Genomic DNA, 18,346 nt, shown 5'->3' on the forward strand with positions numbered 1-18,346 from the left:
GTGTCTGAAACAAGTAAACAATCACTAGCGAGGGTCCCGGGTGTGTATGAAACAAGTCTACAATCACTAGAGAGGGTCCCTGGTGTGTATGAAACAAGTAGACAATCACTAGCGAGGGTCCCGAGTGTGTCTGAAACAAGTCTACAATCACTAGGGAGGGTCCCAGGTGTGTCTGAAAGAAGTCTACAATCACTAGGGAGGGTCCCGGGTGTGTATGAAACAAGTCTACAATCACTAGGGAGAGTCCCGGGTGTGTCTGAAAGAAGTCTACAATCACTAGGGAGGGTCCCAGGTGTGTATGAAACAAGTCTACAATCACTAGGGAGGGTCCCGAGTGTGTCTGAAAGAAGTCTACAATCACTAGAGAGGGTCCCGGGTGTGTATGAAACAAGTCTACAATCACTAGAGAGGGTCCCGAGTGTGTCTGAAAGAAGTCTACAATCACTAGAGAGGGTCCCGGGTGTGTATGAAACAAGTCTACAATCACTAGGGAGAGTCCCGGGTGTGTATGAAACAAGTCTACAATCACTAGGGAGGGTCCCAGGTGTGTATGAAACAAGTCTACAATCACTAGGGAGGGTCCCAGGTGTGTATGAAACAAGTCTACAATCACTAGGGAGGGTCCCGGGTGTGTATGAAACAAGTCTACAATCACTAGGGAGGGTCCCAGGTGTGTATGAAACAAGTCTACAATCACTAGGGAGGGTCCCGGGTGTGTATGAAACAAGTCTACAATCACTAGGGAGAGTCCCGGGTGTGTATGAAACAAGTCTACAATCACTAGAGAGTGTACCGGGTGTGTCTGAAACAAGTAGACAATCGGTAGGGAGGGTCCCGGGTGTGGGTTAAACACGTGTAGAAGGCGCTTGCATACATTAGTTGTCTTACTAAAAGCAAGGCGATTTACTCTTTTACAACCCATATATAATCCCTGAAAGTTATTTTGGAACATCTATTAATTATGAAGACAGAATGTGAAATGCTCTTTTGTCATCGAATAACTTTGTGAGGAATTTAAACACGAGTTGATGGTTAGTAAAGATTTTGTAGGTAATAATAAAAAGATTGGTGTGAAAATGAATTGATGGTTAATATGTAAAGCGCGGATAGAATACAGAATACAGAATACAGTATTTATTGAGCCAAGTGACATTAAAAAACATTTAAAGCACAAGGAATTTAGCGTAGTGTTGGTAAAATCACGCACGCACACACACACACACCCACACACACACTGACACACACACACACACATGCTACTGTGGTTTGTGCTATATAAGCTTGCATTATTATTAATATTATTATTATACGAAAATTGTTACTATTGGTAAAGAGCTGAGATTGTAGAAGTAGCTCCTGGATAAAAGATAGCTTAAGCCTGGTATGAATTGAGCAAAGTCGACTTCGGGAAGTGTACATCACGAAGCTCGGTGCATAAAGCTTTGGTATGATTTATTCAAGGAGACTCGGCGAACTGTTGCTGTTGTCAAGGAGACTAGGCGAACTGTTGCTGTTGTCAAGGAGACTAGGCGAACTGTTGCTGTTGTCAAGGAGACTCGGCGAACTGTTGCTGTTGTCAAGGAGACTAGGCGAACTGTTGCTGTTGTCAAGGAGAATCGGCGAACTGTTGCTGTTGTCAAGGAGACTAGGCGAACTGTTGCTGTTGTCAAGGAGACTAGGCGAACTGTTGCTGTTGTCAAGGAGACTCGGCGAACTGTTGCTGTCGTGAAGGAGACTCGGCGAACTGTTGCTGCCGTTAAGGAGACTCGGCGAACTGTTGCTGTCGTCAAGGAGACTCGGCGAACCGTTTGTTGCTGTCGTGAAGGAGACTCGGCGAACCGTTTGTTGCTGTCGTCAAGAAGACTCGGCGAACCGTTTGTTGCTGTCGTGAAGGAGACTCGGCGAACTGTTGCTGTCGTCAAGGAGACTCGGCGAACCGTTTGTTGCTGTCGTGAAGGAGACTCGGCGAACTGTTGCTGTCGTGAAGGAGACTCGGCGAACTGTTGCTGTCGTCAAGGAGACTCGGCGAACCGTTGCTGTCGTCAAGAAGACTCGGCGAACTGTTGCTGTCGTCAAGAAGACTCGGCGAACCGTTGTTGTCGTCAAGAAGACTCGGCGAACTGTTGCTGTCGTCAAGAAGACTCGGCGAACTGTTGCTGTCGTCAAGAAGACTCGGCGAACTGTTGCTGTCGTCAAGAAGACTCGGCGAACTGTTGTTGTCGTCAAGAAGACTCGGCGAACTGTTGCTGTCGTCAAGAAGACTCGGCGAACCGTTTGTTGCTGTCGTCAAGGAGACTCGGCGAACTGTTGCTGTTGTCAAGAAGACTCGGCGAACTGTTGCTGTCGTCAAGAAGACTCGGCGAACTGTTGCTGTCGTCAAGGAGACTCGGCGAACTGTTGCTGTCGTCAAGGAGACTCTGCGAACTGTTGCTGTCGTCAAGGAGACTCGGCGAACTGTTGCTGTCGTCAAGGAGACTCGGCGAACCGTTGCTGTCGTCAAGAAGACTCGGCGAACCGTTGCTGTCGTCAAGAAGACTCGGCGAACTGTTGCTGTCGTCAAGGAGACTCGGCGAACTGTTGCTGTCGTCAAGGAGACTCGGCGAACTGTTGGAGAAGTGAAGTGTGCATGGGCTCGATGAAAGACAGCGTTGAGGCGGGCAGGTGTTACTTGCATTGTATATGAGAGTGATATAACAGATATGTATTGGTAGCACGCCCACGATAGAGACCTGGCTAGCACAGGACAGTGCGCACTGTCCTCACTGTGTGACGTTTGCAATGTCAACATGTTGAACTGATCAAGCTTGCGAAATAAAAGTTGTATACGAAAGTGTGTTCAGTTTGTAAACAAATGATTTTACTTGTCGTAGCTCTGTGATTTTTCTTTAATACTTAACAAGTAATGACAATCTTAAACAAATAATGTGTAATGAAGTAAGCGATAGTTATTGGGAACCAATGTGCCGGCCATGAGAACATTGGAATAAACAAGGGACTTTGATCATCAAACAGGAGAACATTGGAATAAACAAGGGACTTTGATCATCAAACATGAGGACATTGCCTTGTTGTTGTATTGCCGGCGATGTGCATGTAGTGACAACGTGTCCGTTAAGTGAAACACAGTGTTCACTTGTGATCGTCAGAAAATGTCCGTTAATTGTACCAAAGCCTTGAGTTGTCTCCCGGACAAAGCACCGATATTGTACCAATAAAAAGTCGAACGTTGATGTGCCCAACCTGTGCTCTGAACTGTTGAAATAGTTCTGTCGTCAACGGGTGATATGATTATATATTATCTGATAAGGATTTGTGCCTGCACTCACACTAACTTGTGAGTGCACTGATGGACGCTGATAACCCTGTTTTTACCCCCAGTGGATTATTATCACACATATAGAGAGTACTACATATACTGCTGTGTGATATACCTACCAGGTTTTAATATTGAAATGTTAGAAAAAGCGAACCCTTTGAATGCATGAAAAGGCAAGCAATAGGAGACTGTATGCTGTTTATGATACATTCTCAATCAATCAATAGGAAGCTTATATAGGGCGTATTCCGTGGGTACAGTTCTAAGCGCTTGTGGAAGAGTTGTCAACACAGGACTTTGTTTCTTTATTTGGTGTTTAACGTCGTTTTCAACCAGGAAGGTTATATGGCGACGGGGAAAGGTGGGTGGGGGGAGATGGGATAGAGCCACTTGTTAATTGTTTCTTGTTCACAAAGGCACTAATCAAAAAATTGCTCCAGGGGCTTGCAACGTAGTACAATATATGACCTTACTGGGAGAATGCAAGTTTCCAGTACAAAGGGTCGACTTAACATTTCTTACATACTGCTTGACTAAAATCTTTACAAACATTGACTATATTCTATACAAGAAACACTTAACAAGGGTAAAAGGAGAAACAGAATCCGTTAGTCGCCCCTTACGACATGCTGGGGATCATCGGGTAAATTCTTCCCCCAAACCCGCGGGGGGTGTCAACATAGGACTAAGAAAGAAACTAACATCTACAGACGGACACGAACCCTATCACACATTAGCAAACCCTGATAAACGTACAACAAACAACTGTTTAACAACAATGTACACATCAATAGCTAGGTCCAATCAAAATAATATTAAGCACATAGAAAACTCCTCTCACAGAGCACAGCACAAGAATGTCTTTTGGGGCACAACACATCACGTCGAACATGAACGTCGCAGCCAGCTACGGGAAGAACTGAGTCTTCAACCTACTCTCGAACGCGTCAAGAGAGGGGCTCTGGCGAAGCTCAAGCGGCAGGGAGTTCCAGACGGAGGGGCCCGCGGAGGGAAATGCACGCTGACCAGCAGATGCGAGTTTCGAGCGAGGGATGTGAAGGCGGAGTGGGTCAGCAGCGGAACGAAGGGGACGGTCGGAGGGCTGGGTGTACAGGTACAGGAAGGATTGAAGGTACTCGGGAGCAGAGTCGTTGAGACACTTGTAGACCAGAGTGGAGACTTTGTAAGAGATTCGGGTGTTGACAGGGAGCCAGTGCAAGGAGCGAAGTAGGGGGGTGATTCTGTACTTGTCTGCATTCTAAAACTTTGCAGAATACATGGTTAAAGTTGAAGAAGCGTCTTGTTGAACCTCGATCTGTCCCGCCCTCCCGCACGCACGCACGCCCGCCCACCCACCCACCCACCCACCCTTGGAATATCTGAGGTTACAAGGCGAAAATATTGTAGGCCAAAGGTTGTTTTTGATCCAGCCACGTGTGAAATCTGTAACGTTACAAAAGGAACACATTGTTGTGTTGTTTTTGATCAAACGGCGCCTGCAGCCTTTTTGATTACAGAAAGAGAATGACTTACACTGACATAGTTTGCAATTACCTGTGAAAATGTAGCTGCACGTGTGTTGTTACTCTGTGAATCGATGCGTATAATTATATATTATAAACAAGCTTCGTCAATCTTGTAGCAAAAATGAACAACCAAAAGAGTTGGTTTGGGGAGAGTCCTACATAAATATAAGATACATATTTTGTAACGTATTCATGCAAATAATAAAAGGCCAAAATTAATTAAAAAAGGTATATCATTGTGATAGTTATTTTAAGAAATTGTCATGACTGTTAATGTGTGTTTGTTGGCTCACGTAAGTGTAGCCTATGCGATGCTAAACTTTGTCTGTCTGTGCGTGCGTGCGTGCGTGCGTGCGTGCGTGCGTATATATGTATGTATGTATGTATATGTATGTATGTCTGTGGTAGAAACTTTAACATTTGAAGACGTCACATTATGGCGTAAGAGGGTCAGACGTCACGCAAAGGAATTACTGAAAGTCTCGGTCATTGTTACTGTGAGCGGGCCGAGACTAGGTTTTTCTTCGAAATCGGCCATTTCCACGTGCGAATGAGCAAACGGAAGTGGTAATGTTGCTAAATTTAGCCTTCGACTTGGCCATTCGGATTACTGTACAGTCGGTCGACTGCGGTTGTCCGCGGGTGACGGTGATTCGCTCATGAAACGCGCTTTTCGGTGACCCGGCGATCAACCACAGTCGATCGACTGGGCTGTCGATCGACTGTCAGTCGGTTCACTGCTATCTTATGAAACTGGCCCCAGGTCAGGGGTCAAGTTTAGGTCAGATCGCGTGAAGGATTATGGTGTAGATACAGTTATCCCCGAGTACGCTAGTACTTGGGCTCAACAGACTTTAATTGTGTGTGTGTGTGTGTGCGTGTGTGTGTGTGTGTGTGTGTGTGTGTGTGTGTGTGTGTGTGTGTGTGTGTGTGTGTGTGTGTGTGTGTGTGTGTGTGTGTGTGTGTGTGTGTGTGTGTGTGTGTGTGTGTGTGTGTGTGTGTGTGTGTGTGTGTGTGTTTGGGAAAGTTAGGACCGCTGATATTAACATATGTCACACGCTTTCCTTCTTTGCCACTACTAAAGCAAACGTGTGCAAGATTGTATGTTACACGCTTTGGAGCATGTGCAAGAACGGATTCAAACTCGAAATCGTCCCTCCAAAAGCCCCAAAATGCACACACGACTTTTATTTCTCCTGCTGTTGTCGTGTCTTCTCTTTACAAATTCTTCAACGCTGAGAATACTGAAAACGGCATCCCAGACTACAGTACTGTTTCCATACGCGAGTTTAGCTTCCCTTGGAAAGTGGCTCGCTCAGGGGGCCTGTTAGTCTGAAACTAGAAGGACAGAGTTCTGAACATAGATGACAAAGACCCCGGAAAGAACAAACATTTCGCGGATGCAGACACAGAAAGACGTCATGAAGAATGGAATGCTTCAAAAGATACAGACTGTGACGATGACTGTGACGTCATTGACATATACCGAGACGTCATTCATAGTTGTTCGTTCACTTTCGTCAAAAAGTAGATCTCTCCACAATGGCTGCTCCTGTGTTTAGGTTTATCAAGCGTGAGTACGCAAAACGTGTTTGTTCTCTCCTCTGTTGAAGCTGTGAGACATAATCGCCATTACGAGCTAGTCGTGTGACAGAGAGTGTTCTTGCACACTCGACTGCTGCTGTTTCACTCCGGCTAAAGCCGTCGTGAAACATCTACAGTCTCGTGTGCAAGAAAACTCTCTGTCACACGACTAGCTCGTAATAGCGGGTAATGTTTCTCTTTGGTCCAGGTTTAATAACCAGTTCAACTGACGTTCAACGTTCAATAACCAGTTCAACTGACGTTCGACGTTCAATAACCTGTTCAACTGACGATCAACGTTCAATAACCATTTCAACTGATGTTCGACGTTCAATAACCTGTTCAACTGACGTTCAACGTTCAATAACCATTTCAACTGATGTTCGACGTTCAATAACCTGTTCAACTGACGATCAACGTTCAATAACCATTTCAACTGATGTTCGACGTTCAATAACCTGTTCAACTGACGATCAACGTTCAATAACCATTTCAACTGATGTTCGACGTTCAATAACCATTTCAACTGACGTTCGACGTTCAATAACCAGTTCAACTGACGTTCGACGTTCAATAACCAGTTCAACTGACGTTCGACGTTCAATAACCAGTTCAACTGACGTTCGACATTAAAGAACAAGTTCATTTCAACGTTGAACTCTGCTTCCCAAGCCAAGAACAAGTCCAACCCTTCTTCAGGAGGCAAGCCATCATCCTCGAGGTTTCTTCTCAACTCCAACCCCTCCTTCCTTCATCATCCAAGCATCTCATCACTCCGGCATCACACTGGAGTTCTTCATCGTGACAATTTATCACCCCTTCCTCACCGACGCCAGAACGCATGTATTCAAGAGTCATTCCAGAGTGCCATCAGCTCTACGGCCTGAGAACTTAACAGTACTACCCGATTGTGTGGTAATGTGCGAAGTGGATGCTGATCATGAGATCCCGCTAACGTGGTAGCATCCTCAAGTGGAAGAACCCAAGTTGGTGTGAAGAACTAGGACACTTACGGTCGAAGGTGGAAGGTGCATAGACACTCTTGAACGGACCCAGGCCTACTTGGTTGAGAAGGATAAGTAACGAACAGTATTAAGACACATCATATCCATCTGTTTCGGCAATCATTAAATTGATACGTTAACTTTCATCAGTCTTTGTTGACCACTCCTCATAGAACTCTTTTCTACTATTATTCTCACTTTTCTTTACACGTACACCCAAACACACATATAAGTTTAACCCGACTCATAATAGATCTACTAGAACCTAAAATAACGGCAATCACAGTCTGCCAGTAGTATAACCCCCTAGACTATACTACATTGAGAGCCAGGGTTTGTCACACACATACTCAAGACTATACTAACGTCAGAGAGTGTGTAGTGTATAGGGAGAGTGTGTAGTGTATAGAAAGAGTGTGTAGTGTATAGACAGAGTGTGTAGTGTATAGAGAGAGTGTGTAATGTATAGAGAGAGTGTGTAGTGTATAGAGAGAGTGTGTAGTGTATAGAGAGAGTGTGTAGTGTATAGACAGAGAGTTTACTCGAACCCCAGAGTATATATATATATATACAGTAATGTGTACAGCAGCACAGTCTTTGGTTAGGGACTTAGCCTATTAAGAGACTATGCTTCCTGCGAAGGTCACTCAGTTACGCTTCAGTGACGGCAGGCGGTCAGTTGGGTTGGAATGCGGGGCGGGGTCGTATTAAACTCGGTTAGTTCAATTAGTAAATTGATTGTAGGGTCGTTTGGATAACACTGCCATGAAATACGATATGATACTTCTCTAGATGACACTGCCATCAAAAACGATATATATGATACTTCTGTAGATCCATCAAATACGATATGTATGATACTGTTGTAGATGATACTGCCATTAAAAACGATATATATGATACTTCTGTTGATGATACTGCCATCAAATACGATATATATATGACTAGATGATTACCCGCTTCGCCGGGTACCGGCTTCGCCGGAAAGAAGTAGAGCCGAATACCAGGCTGCGCCTGGGTCGCCGGCGCACGAAGGAAAGGAGATAAACGCGCAAAACATTGGAGACCTTCTAAAAATAGTAACGTAGTAACGGGAATATGGATTGACGCCACACGGAGGAAGGGAGATAATCGCAGGTGAAAACACTGGAGAAGATAAGGAAGAGTTACTGGTAGTGGATCCCGACAAACAAACAAACAAAATCGGTTAGCGCGCTGAGAGCACGTGTTGAAATATCTCATCGATGAGGTTGTGTCCGGGGTGTAGCAGAATACGGTGTCCAAATTTGAAAAAGATCCACCGAGAACTTTGGCTGTGCATCGCGAACAGACAGACAGACAGACAGACAGACAGACAGACAGACAGACAGACAGACAGACAGACAGACAGACAGACAGACAGACAGACACTAGTCGTATATATATAGATACTACTGTAGATGATACTGCCATCAAATACGATATGATACTTGTCTGGATGATACTGCCATCAAACACGATATAATGATATGATACTTCTCTAGATGACACTGCCTTGAAGTACAGGGCAGAAAGTAGTGTGTAAGAGGTTGTGGGGGGGGGGGGGGGTGTTTTGCAGGGAAACGAGGCAGGGTTAAAAAAAAAAAACACTGGCACAGCGGAAAGTGTGTTGAAATCTAGCATTTGAAAGGGGTATATATTGGATGTGTAGTGTGTAGAGAGAGTGTGTAGTGTATAGAGAGAGTGTGTAGTGTATGGAGAGAGTGTGTAGTGTATAGAGAGAGTGTGTAGTGTATAGACAGATTAGGATGTGTTCATGAGAAAAAAAGCTGTACCTTTGACGGGTATAGGGGAAGGGGGTTGTGACTTCGCAAACCGGCCTAATCTCCCCCCCCCCCCCCCCCCTCTCATTGATGAAGTCCTGAAATATTATACAATGTATAGGCTAACCCTAACACTTCTCTTGAGGACACTGGCATTCATTGAAACTGTACGCCACAGGCGGCCAAAAGGCATTCCTTTTATATGATAGAACTGATCGCACACCCGATCTGTTGAGCAGCACAGCTGCGTCAATGAATGCCCAAGCACTATATTGAGTCAGTGGAGAACGCAGAATGCTGGTGTCGTCATAAAAATGTTTGTGATATCTTTAGGGCGATACAATATTATACACACAATCTATGAAATGAGATTGGCCTTAGTGATGAACCAAAGACAGACGCAAAACCATGTAAGAGGAAACCAACAGCAAACCTTACACCACACTTTACTCGGGGCATGTGGTCTGAACGACAAAAAATTATAGTAGAAAAAGACTTACTTGAGTGAGTGAGACTGAACTTTCACTTGTAGTAAGAAATCCGCGTGTTCCGGTGTGGGTGGTGTGATGCGGAAGCGTGTAGACAGGTACACCCAAGATATTGTCAAGCTAATATGTGCCTGACCGAGACTGTTTTAGGCTATGCGTCACCGAGACTTTGTCAAGCTCTAACTGACACCAAGCTCAGTCGAACTCACTTAGGCTATGCTTCACCGAGACTATGAATGTGAGAGTGCACCAGACACATGCATGTGAATTATTTGTGTTGTACGTTGACCCCAACTGATTCGCCGGCCGGTGTAGCAGTCAGGCCATGCGGTCACACGAACCCACACAATCATACCCGCACTTTGCCTCAAATCTTCCGACATTGCACACTTTGTTTGTTTGAGTTTATGAACTCCGCTGTTGAGGTAATCAGTTGAATCGATACTCACGAACAAATGGAGACCAAATAAGTCAGGTTTGCTTTCAGTGTGTGTGAGTGTGTGTGTGTGTGTGTGTGTGTGTGTGTGTGTGTGTGTGTGTGTGTGTATGTATGTATGTGAGTGTGGGGGTGGGGGTGGTGGATGTGTTTGTGTGAGTGTGTGTGTGCCAGTGTGTGTGTCTGTGTGTCTGTGCGTGCGTGTGTGTAGCGCGATTCAGAGTAAACTACTGGACCGATCTTTATGAAATTGTACATGAGACTTCCTGGGTATGATATCCCCGGACTTTTTTATTTATTTTTTAGATAAACGTGTTTAATGACGTCATATCCGGTATTTAAAAGTTGAGGCGGCACTGTCACACCCTCATTTTTTAATAAAATTGATTGACATTTTGGCCAAGCAATCTTCGACGAAGGCCGGACTTTGGTATTGCATTTCCGCTTGGAGGCTTAAAAATTAATGAATGACTTAGGTCATTAAAAATCTGAAAATTGTAATAAAAATTAATTTTTTATAAAACGATCGAAAATTACATTTATGGTATTCTTCGTCATTTTCTAATTTCAAAAACATATACATATGTTATATTTGGATTACAAACAAGCTCTGAAAATTAAAAAATTAAAAATTATGATTAAAATTTAATTTTTGAAATCGATTTAAAAACAATTTCATCTGAATCCTTGCCCGTTCCTAATTCCAAAAACATATAGATATGGTATGTTTGGATTAAAAAAAACGTTCAGAAAGTTAAAAAGAATAGAGATATAGAAAAGCGTGCTATGCTCCTCAGCGCAACCGCTACTGCGCTTTTTTGGGTTGTTAATGTCACATCCTTTGCCACGAGCGGTGGACAGGTCTTGCGGAAACATGCAATGCGTTCAGTTTCATTCTGTGAGTTCGACTGAGCTTGACTAAATGTTGTATTTTCGCCTTACGCGACTTGTTTAACTCTACATTTTGCTTTTGGTCTTCGTTCAGGTTACATACACACACACACACACACACACACACACACACACACACACACACACACCACACCCACACACACACACACACACACACACACACACACACACACCACACACACCCTCACACTCACTCACTCACTCACTCACTCACTTACTGAAAGAATTGTGTTCCACTAAACCACCACAAGCAAGGTTGATTCATGGTGTGACCTTGAGAGGTGAAAGGGGCGGAGCTGCAAAGCAGCGAGCGATGTGGAGAACCTTGTCAACCAGTGCCGCGTGCAAAACACGCGTTGTACGTCTTGGTTACCAGCAAGCTTCTCTGCCGGTACAGGCGTGTGAAAAATGTTTTGGTTTTATTGAAGAAAAGACTGATGTTGTATTATGTTGTACCAGGTGTGACTGAATGACCTGGACCTTGACCTCGTGTGCAACCATCACATATATTAGGAATAAAGCCTAACCTTTTAATAAAGAATAAGAGCAAAGATGAGAAGAAGGCGACGAGAACCGATGTAGTGGTGCAAGGGAGACAACACCCTAGTGTAAATAAAATTAAACAAGTCGCGTAAGGCGAAAATACAATATTTAGTCAAGTAGCTGTCGAACTCACAGAATGAAACTGAACGCAACGCAACGCAGCAAGACCGTATACTCGTAGCATCGTCACTCCACCGCCCGTGGCAAAGGCAGTGCACGTGGAATTGACAAGAAGAGCGGGGTATTCGTTGCGCTAAGAAGGATAGCACGCTTTTCTGTACCTTTCTTCGTTTTAACTTTCTGAGCGTGTTTTTAATCCAAACATATCATATCTATATATTTTTGGAATCAGGAACCGACAAGGAATAAGATGAAAGTGTTTTTAAATTGATTTCGAAAAAAAAATTTTGATAATAATTTTTATATATTTAATTTTCAGAGCTTGTTTTTAATCCGAATATAACATATTTATATGTTTTTGGAATCAGCAAATGATGGAGAATAAGATAAACGTAAATTTGGATCGTTTTATAAATTTTTATTTTTTTTTTACAATTTTCCGATTTTTAATGACCAAAGTCATTAATTAATTTTTAAGCCACCAAGCTGAAATGCAATACCGAACCCCGGGCTTCGTCGAAGAGTACTTGACCAAAATTTCAACCAATTTGGTTGAAAAATGAGGGCGTGACAGTGCCGCCTCAACTTTCACGAAAAGCCGGATATGACGTCATCAAAGACATTTATCAAAAAAATGAAAAAAACGTTCGGGGATTTCATACCCAGGAACTCTCATGTCAAATTTCATAAAGATCGGTCCAGTAGTTTAGTCTGAATCGCTCTACACACACACACACACACACAGACAGACGCACATACACCACGACCCTCGTTTCGATTCCCCCTCGATGTTAAAATATTTAGTCAAAACTTGACTAAATATAAAAATAGATACTAAAGTGAGGAAAAAAAGTATTGCACCCAATTTGGTACCACATGTAAGACGTTCATTCTGGTGTCATTTGATTAAAACAGTATATGCCATTAAAGGCCCTCAACTAAGCTATCTGGAACACTTTTGTGATCAAGGATTTTGTGTAAAAGTATGACGTGACCGCCGCCAAAATAAGGGTACCCCTAAAATCGACTTGAGAAAAATGTATGGTTGTCACGAACACATGCATAAAACACGCACGGAGTCTGTCATGTACGACTCAATAACAATGTTGGTCTTTGAAACTACAAAACACAAATTGACACGAACAGTAGATTAAGAACGTTTTGTACAAAAATGAAATATACGTACATCAACATAAATACACACACAACTCACAGACCAACCATACAACTCTTTGTTACGATAACATCGACAACGACGACAACAACAAGATTAATACTAATAACGTGAAGAACAACAATGACCGATGACTGTTTTTAAAGCATCTTTTACAACTCTCAGTTTCGCTGAGTTTACAATGAAGGTATGGTTCCTGCAATTTTAGATGTTAGGACGGGCTAAGGCTAATGTTTTGCTGCAGGCGTATGCGTAATCGTCCATGAACTTGGGTTAACGAGGCCGTAGTGCGAAGCGAGGAGAGGGGTTCACTAGTCCGAGGGTTCACTAGTCCGAGGGTTGAGTCCGAGGGTTCACTAGTCCGAGGGTTCACTAGTCCGAGGGTTCACTAGTCCTAGAGGAAGTAATGGTCAATCAACGACTTCAATTCTTCTTTTTTCGCATCGAAAATGTTACCTGCTTTGCAAGAATTGAGCAGAAACGCTAATCTTTTCTTCATTTTTGCAGTCAATCGCAACCATAGATCTATGATCGGAACATACGAACACAAGCGGTAGAGAGGCATTACTTCCTCAAGCCGCTTAATCTTCGAGCAATCAGGAGTGCTGTTTCAGCCGAGAAGGGACATTGTTACCCTAACAAATTTTGGAAAGTAGATTCTGATTGGTAGAAGCCTCTTTCTTGTTTACATCGAAACAATTGCGTGTTAAACTTCATGTTTGGCCATTATAATTTAACCTAGAAGCTGGTTTAAAAATAGACACAGTGACCTTTTGAACGCTATACGACATGATGGGGTTCTGTAAAGGATATAATTATGTTGTCATTCTTGTCGAAAAGTCGGTCAATTATAGCGTCCTTTGTCTTTATGTAGAGCATGGTAGGTTGATTAAATATTGATTTGTAGGCATTTATAAGCCACCGACATCCAAAAACAGGCAAATATGTGTGTAGAAGTGTATGCATATAAAACTGGATAGTCATGCGTCTTGTAAGCGTATGTGTGCATTTGTTGTGTGTTTGTGTATGTGTTTGTTTGCTTGTGTTTTTTTTTTTTTTTTTCACTGCTGATTTTGAATTTGTGAAAGAACAAAGAATATTTAATTTGATTTGTTTTTATTTTGTGTGTGTATGTATGCGTGGATGTGCGTGTGCGTGCGTGCGTGCGTGCGTGCGTGCGTGCGTGTGTTTTTAACTGCTGTGGGAACCAAATCGAAGAATATTCTCATAAAAACACTGAGTTCTTTTCATTCAAAAAGATAATGTGGTGTTTTATATTTTGACTAAAGAAATCTCATACTATTTCTCTCAAGAAACTTAGTTATTTATATTTTGACTGAAGAAAGGATATGAAATGTATCAGGATATCGCCCCGACTGGACAATTACTAGATCGAACTGCCTACAGTTTTTAGTCATATTATTTAGCATCTTGGGTTTGCTTTTGCCTGTGAGGGTCAATTAGTTATACCACCGACCTGAATTATGGAGAGGATAGAGCCTGGGTTGTACTACAGCCTCACACGCCATTTGTTGTTGACGGATTGGAGAGAGAAAGACGTGTATGACGGTCTGTGTGTCCGTGAGTGATAGTCGAGCGAGTGCGGTCCTAACACATTCGCATGATAACATTACCTGCTATTCCGACTTGGTCGTGTGACAGACGTTTTCTTGCACACGAGATTACGTTGATTGTCTAACGAAGCTGTCAGGCTGAGTTAGACATCAGCTAATCGAGCAGGACCCCCTTCTGAACCAGCAAGACGCGTCTCTGGGCGAACTGGACATCCAGTAGACTCACTTTTTGAGCCACCTAGGCCATGCTCCGAGCAAGACATAGGCCTATTTTTGTCACTTCCAAACAAAACAGTTATCCAAACCAATCCCGATGGACGCTGCTTTTTTAGATCCATTGTCATCGGCAACAGTCCTGCGTTCGAAACTGCAGAAAGGGACGGTAATGGGTTACCTTCAGAGTGTCTCACGAAAATACAAGAACAGATCCAAGCTGATGCTCTAAGACAAAAGATGACCAGTCACATGCTCAGCAACATTGAAGGCTTCTGCGAAGTGTCCGCTGGAATAAACTTTGACATGCCGCGTCATCATCTGTCGCTTTTTTTTCTAGAAGAAAGGATTCTTCACATGGCTCATTGAACTGCTTCAGTGGGAGACATGGTAATTTCTGCTACAAGTGAGGTGTTGCAGCAGCCCATCCACATCATCAATGCAGAGTCTGGGAACGTTCTCAAATACAACGATGACTCTTTGGCTCAACCAGTGACTCTGCTTAACTCACCTGATGGGGACAATGCAGGACACTATGACTGCGCCCTGAGTCAGCTGTCTTAGTGGCGCTTATTTCTGAAAATCCCAGTGTTTCACAACAGAAATTAACGGCGAAACGAAAATCCAGAAAAACAGAAGCTGAGCTTATCACGTCAAGTGCATACAAACGTAAACATGAAGAGTGGGAGGCAAAACAAAAACCAACAAAGAAAACAAGCAAATGAGAGCCAAACACAGAGAACACAGAGAAACAGAAAGCTAGAAACAAGAAAACAAGCGTCAGTCATCAGCAGGAAGCTAGCTGGTTCTGGTTTTTGTGCCGAGAATTCACCTGTGAGGACATGATTCAGTGTTTGATGATTCAGTGTTTGATGATTCAGTGTTTGATGTGCTCTGAATGGGTACATGTGGATTGGGCTGGGACAACCGAAAGCCAAAGAGAGCACTTTTGGGATATGTGTCACTCAAAGTAACATTGGTTTTTGCTGTTCGGATTTTGAACCTCTGTGTTGGGAGTTATGGAACATGTGTTGTAATTCGGAACATATTGTAAAAAAAAATGAATTTAAGATAACTTTATTTTATGTTGATTTCTTTTCACAAAAAGTGGTATGAATGTTGCTGAATAAAAATTTATTAAAATTCACATTGAAAGACGGTCTGTCTTGTTGTTTTTGAGATGATGGCAGATTTTTTTACGTGTTGGATATTTGGGGACTTTCTCCTACATCTTGTTATAGCAGAGCATACTACAAAGTACGTCCACTCTGTCTTGTGTCTCTCACAGTTTTGTTTTACAATCTAGCATGTACACGCATAATTCAACTACAGGGAGAGAAACAAACATCGAATGAAAATCCTATGAACTATTTGTAACACAAAATTCTGAGATGAAAAGCCATTTTATTGGTTAGAGACACGAAAAGAGGGAGGGGGGGGGGGGGTGGGTGGGTAAGGAATTAAAACGTTACAACCACAGCTGGCAGCTTTATTGATTCATCCGTGTACAATTGAAATGAATTGACACCCTCTTGACAAAACGCTCAATTTGGCGAGAGACTGAGTCAGGCAGGCGGCACATTACATAACGACCACCTGCGGGCGCAAGGTACCCGTCTCTGTCTGGGAAAGCGGCTTGATATGAGAGAGAACAAAGACTTGCTTGAAGTGGATTGGCACGGACAGCTAATGGCGTTTATGATGTATAGGTGGGTGGACACGGCTAGGGAATACGAGGAGTGGTATGCCGGAAAATGGTTTTAGAGGAAGTTGGCCGCATGGTGGTGCTGTTTGTTCTGTAAGTCGCGCTAATTGCCATTCACGAAACCTTGTTTCGACCCGCCAAAGTCACGTGACGGTTTTAAACTTACTGGACCTACCACTTGGGTTTACAGTCGGTAACGGCATGATGCAGCCGGGTAATCGTTGGATGTTCGGGTGGTTTTGTGTGCGCATGTGGTCTGATGCAATCGGTTGTCTTGTTGACCGTGGTTATATGGTGTAGTAGGAAGCGTGGAGTGGTGGTCTAGTAGGTCTATGGTCTAGTAGGAAGCGTGGAGTGGTGGGGATTTACTTTGATAAGGGTGTTTGTGTGCGTGGTTTGTACGTAGACAACCTCGTTAGGTAAAAATGTTGTGATGTGCACTCGTGAATGGCAGTTAAAATCTGAAATTAAAGCGTAGTAGCTAAAACGGCCTCAGAATCTGAAAGCAAATGAATTTTTTTATTTTGTTGAATACCACTCGCGCTCGAGCACTGTTAGTGAAAAGACTCAAACTGATGGGCAACAGACTAAACTGGACAATGACAATGACAATGACAATGACAATGACAATGACAATGACAATGCAAGCTAGATAGCCATCGAACGAACTGTGTCATTGACTGCTGTGAAAGTTATTGTAAGTTTGTTCAATAAGGTTATAACTGCTTTTTTGGTGAGAAGATTTAAATTGTTGTGTAAACTATGTAAGGCAGACTGGGTCTTTAAAGTGATAAAGAAATGTTAGCACAAAATCACACAAAAGAAGTTACAAAACAGAAGAAAAAGAACACGAAAGACATGAAAAAAATCACGTAATTAGTATGGAAATAACCGAAATTAATTAACAGAAACTTTTTTAATTAGTAATAAAATGTACTAACGTTGTACTGCAACGATGAAAACAAAGCTGAGAGCACAGAAATGTACAAAGTGTTCAAGCAAACGGTCCAAGGGAAGGAACCTATGTAAAGAATTTTATTTGTTTTAAAGTGAGTTGCCTCCCATTATTGAAAACTGTTGAATCGTACACGGAGAGGACATGAACCATAAAAATGTGCACAAAATATGCCAGAAGTGGAAATGTGAGTGAATGGAAGCATAGATGATTAAAGTGAATGGAAGCATAGATGATTAATGTGAATGGAAGCATAGATGATTAAAGTGAATGGAAGCATAGATGATTAAAGTGAATGGAAGCATAGATGATTAAAGTGAATGGAAGCATAGATGATTAAAGTGAATGGAAGCATAGATGATTAATGTGAATGGAAGCATAGATGATTAAAGTGAATGGAAGCATAGATGATTAAAGTGAATGGAAGCATAGATGATTAAAGTGAATGGAAGCATAGATGATTAAAGTGAATGGAAGCATAGATGATTAAAGTGAATGGAAGCATAGATGATTAATGTGAATGGAAGCATAGATGATTAATGTGAATGGAAGCATAGATGATTAATGTGAATGGAAGCATAGATGATTAAAGTGAATGGAAGCATAGATGATTAAAGTGAATGGAAGCATAGATGATTAAAGTGAAAGGGTGCCATGACGAAAACAGGGAATAGGATGCAAAAAGGTGTAAATATTGAAGAAACAGTCCATCAGTTAGATGCCATTCAATGATAGGAAGTGTTTAATATATGAAATAAAATGAGCCGGAGTAGATATTTTATGTCGACGGGCGTTATTTTGTGCGTTTTGGGAATTGTCTCACAGCTGGAACAAAAAAAATCTACTTGTTTTTTTTTTTTTTCATGAACGGGACCCGGAGGCCACGCGGACGCCTCTGACACAAAAAGTTTTTCGAAAAAACATTTACATCAAAAGTTATAAGGTATAGCATGCCGGTAAAGGTCGAGGTGAACATAGAGCAAAACCTGTTTTG

The 18,346-nt window shown here is 42.6% G+C and overlaps 2 protein-coding genes across 2 annotated transcripts in view; one reads left to right on the forward strand and one right to left on the reverse strand.

Moving 5' to 3' along the window:
- The window catches only part of LOC138966009 (very long chain fatty acid elongase 4-like), a 34,260-nt gene extending 24,165 nt beyond the window's left edge, over positions 1–10,095 (reverse strand). Inside the window, exon 1 of the mRNA XM_070338100.1 lies at positions 9,733–10,095. The gene's annotated coding sequence lies outside the window, so the exon portion shown is untranslated. The remainder of the gene's footprint in view (positions 1–9,732) is intronic.
- On the forward strand, positions 1,029–2,639 carry LOC138965967 (histone H1-like protein HC2). Its single transcript, XM_070338051.1, has 4 exons — positions 1,029–1,046; positions 1,462–1,806; positions 1,988–2,272; positions 2,322–2,639. Exons 1-4 carry the CDS (start codon positions 1,029–1,031, stop codon positions 2,637–2,639), a joined length of 966 nt encoding a protein of 321 aa, XP_070194152.1.
- Positions 10,096–18,346: the final 8,251 nt, after the last annotated feature.

This window comes from Littorina saxatilis, linkage group LG5, assembly GCF_037325665.1.
Source record: "Littorina saxatilis isolate snail1 linkage group LG5, US_GU_Lsax_2.0, whole genome shotgun sequence".
NCBI classification, from domain to species: domain Eukaryota; kingdom Metazoa; phylum Mollusca; class Gastropoda; order Littorinimorpha; family Littorinidae; genus Littorina; species Littorina saxatilis.

Coding starts and splice junctions, on each gene's coding strand:
- LOC138965967 (XM_070338051.1), top strand. Junction 1,807..1,987: donor TCAAGGAGACTCGGCGAACC/GTTTGTTGCTGT, acceptor GCTGTCGTGAAG/GAGACTCGGCGAACTGTTGC. Junction 2,273..2,321: donor TCAAGAAGACTCGGCGAACC/GTTTGTTGCTGT, acceptor GCTGTTGTCAAG/AAGACTCGGCGAACTGTTGC.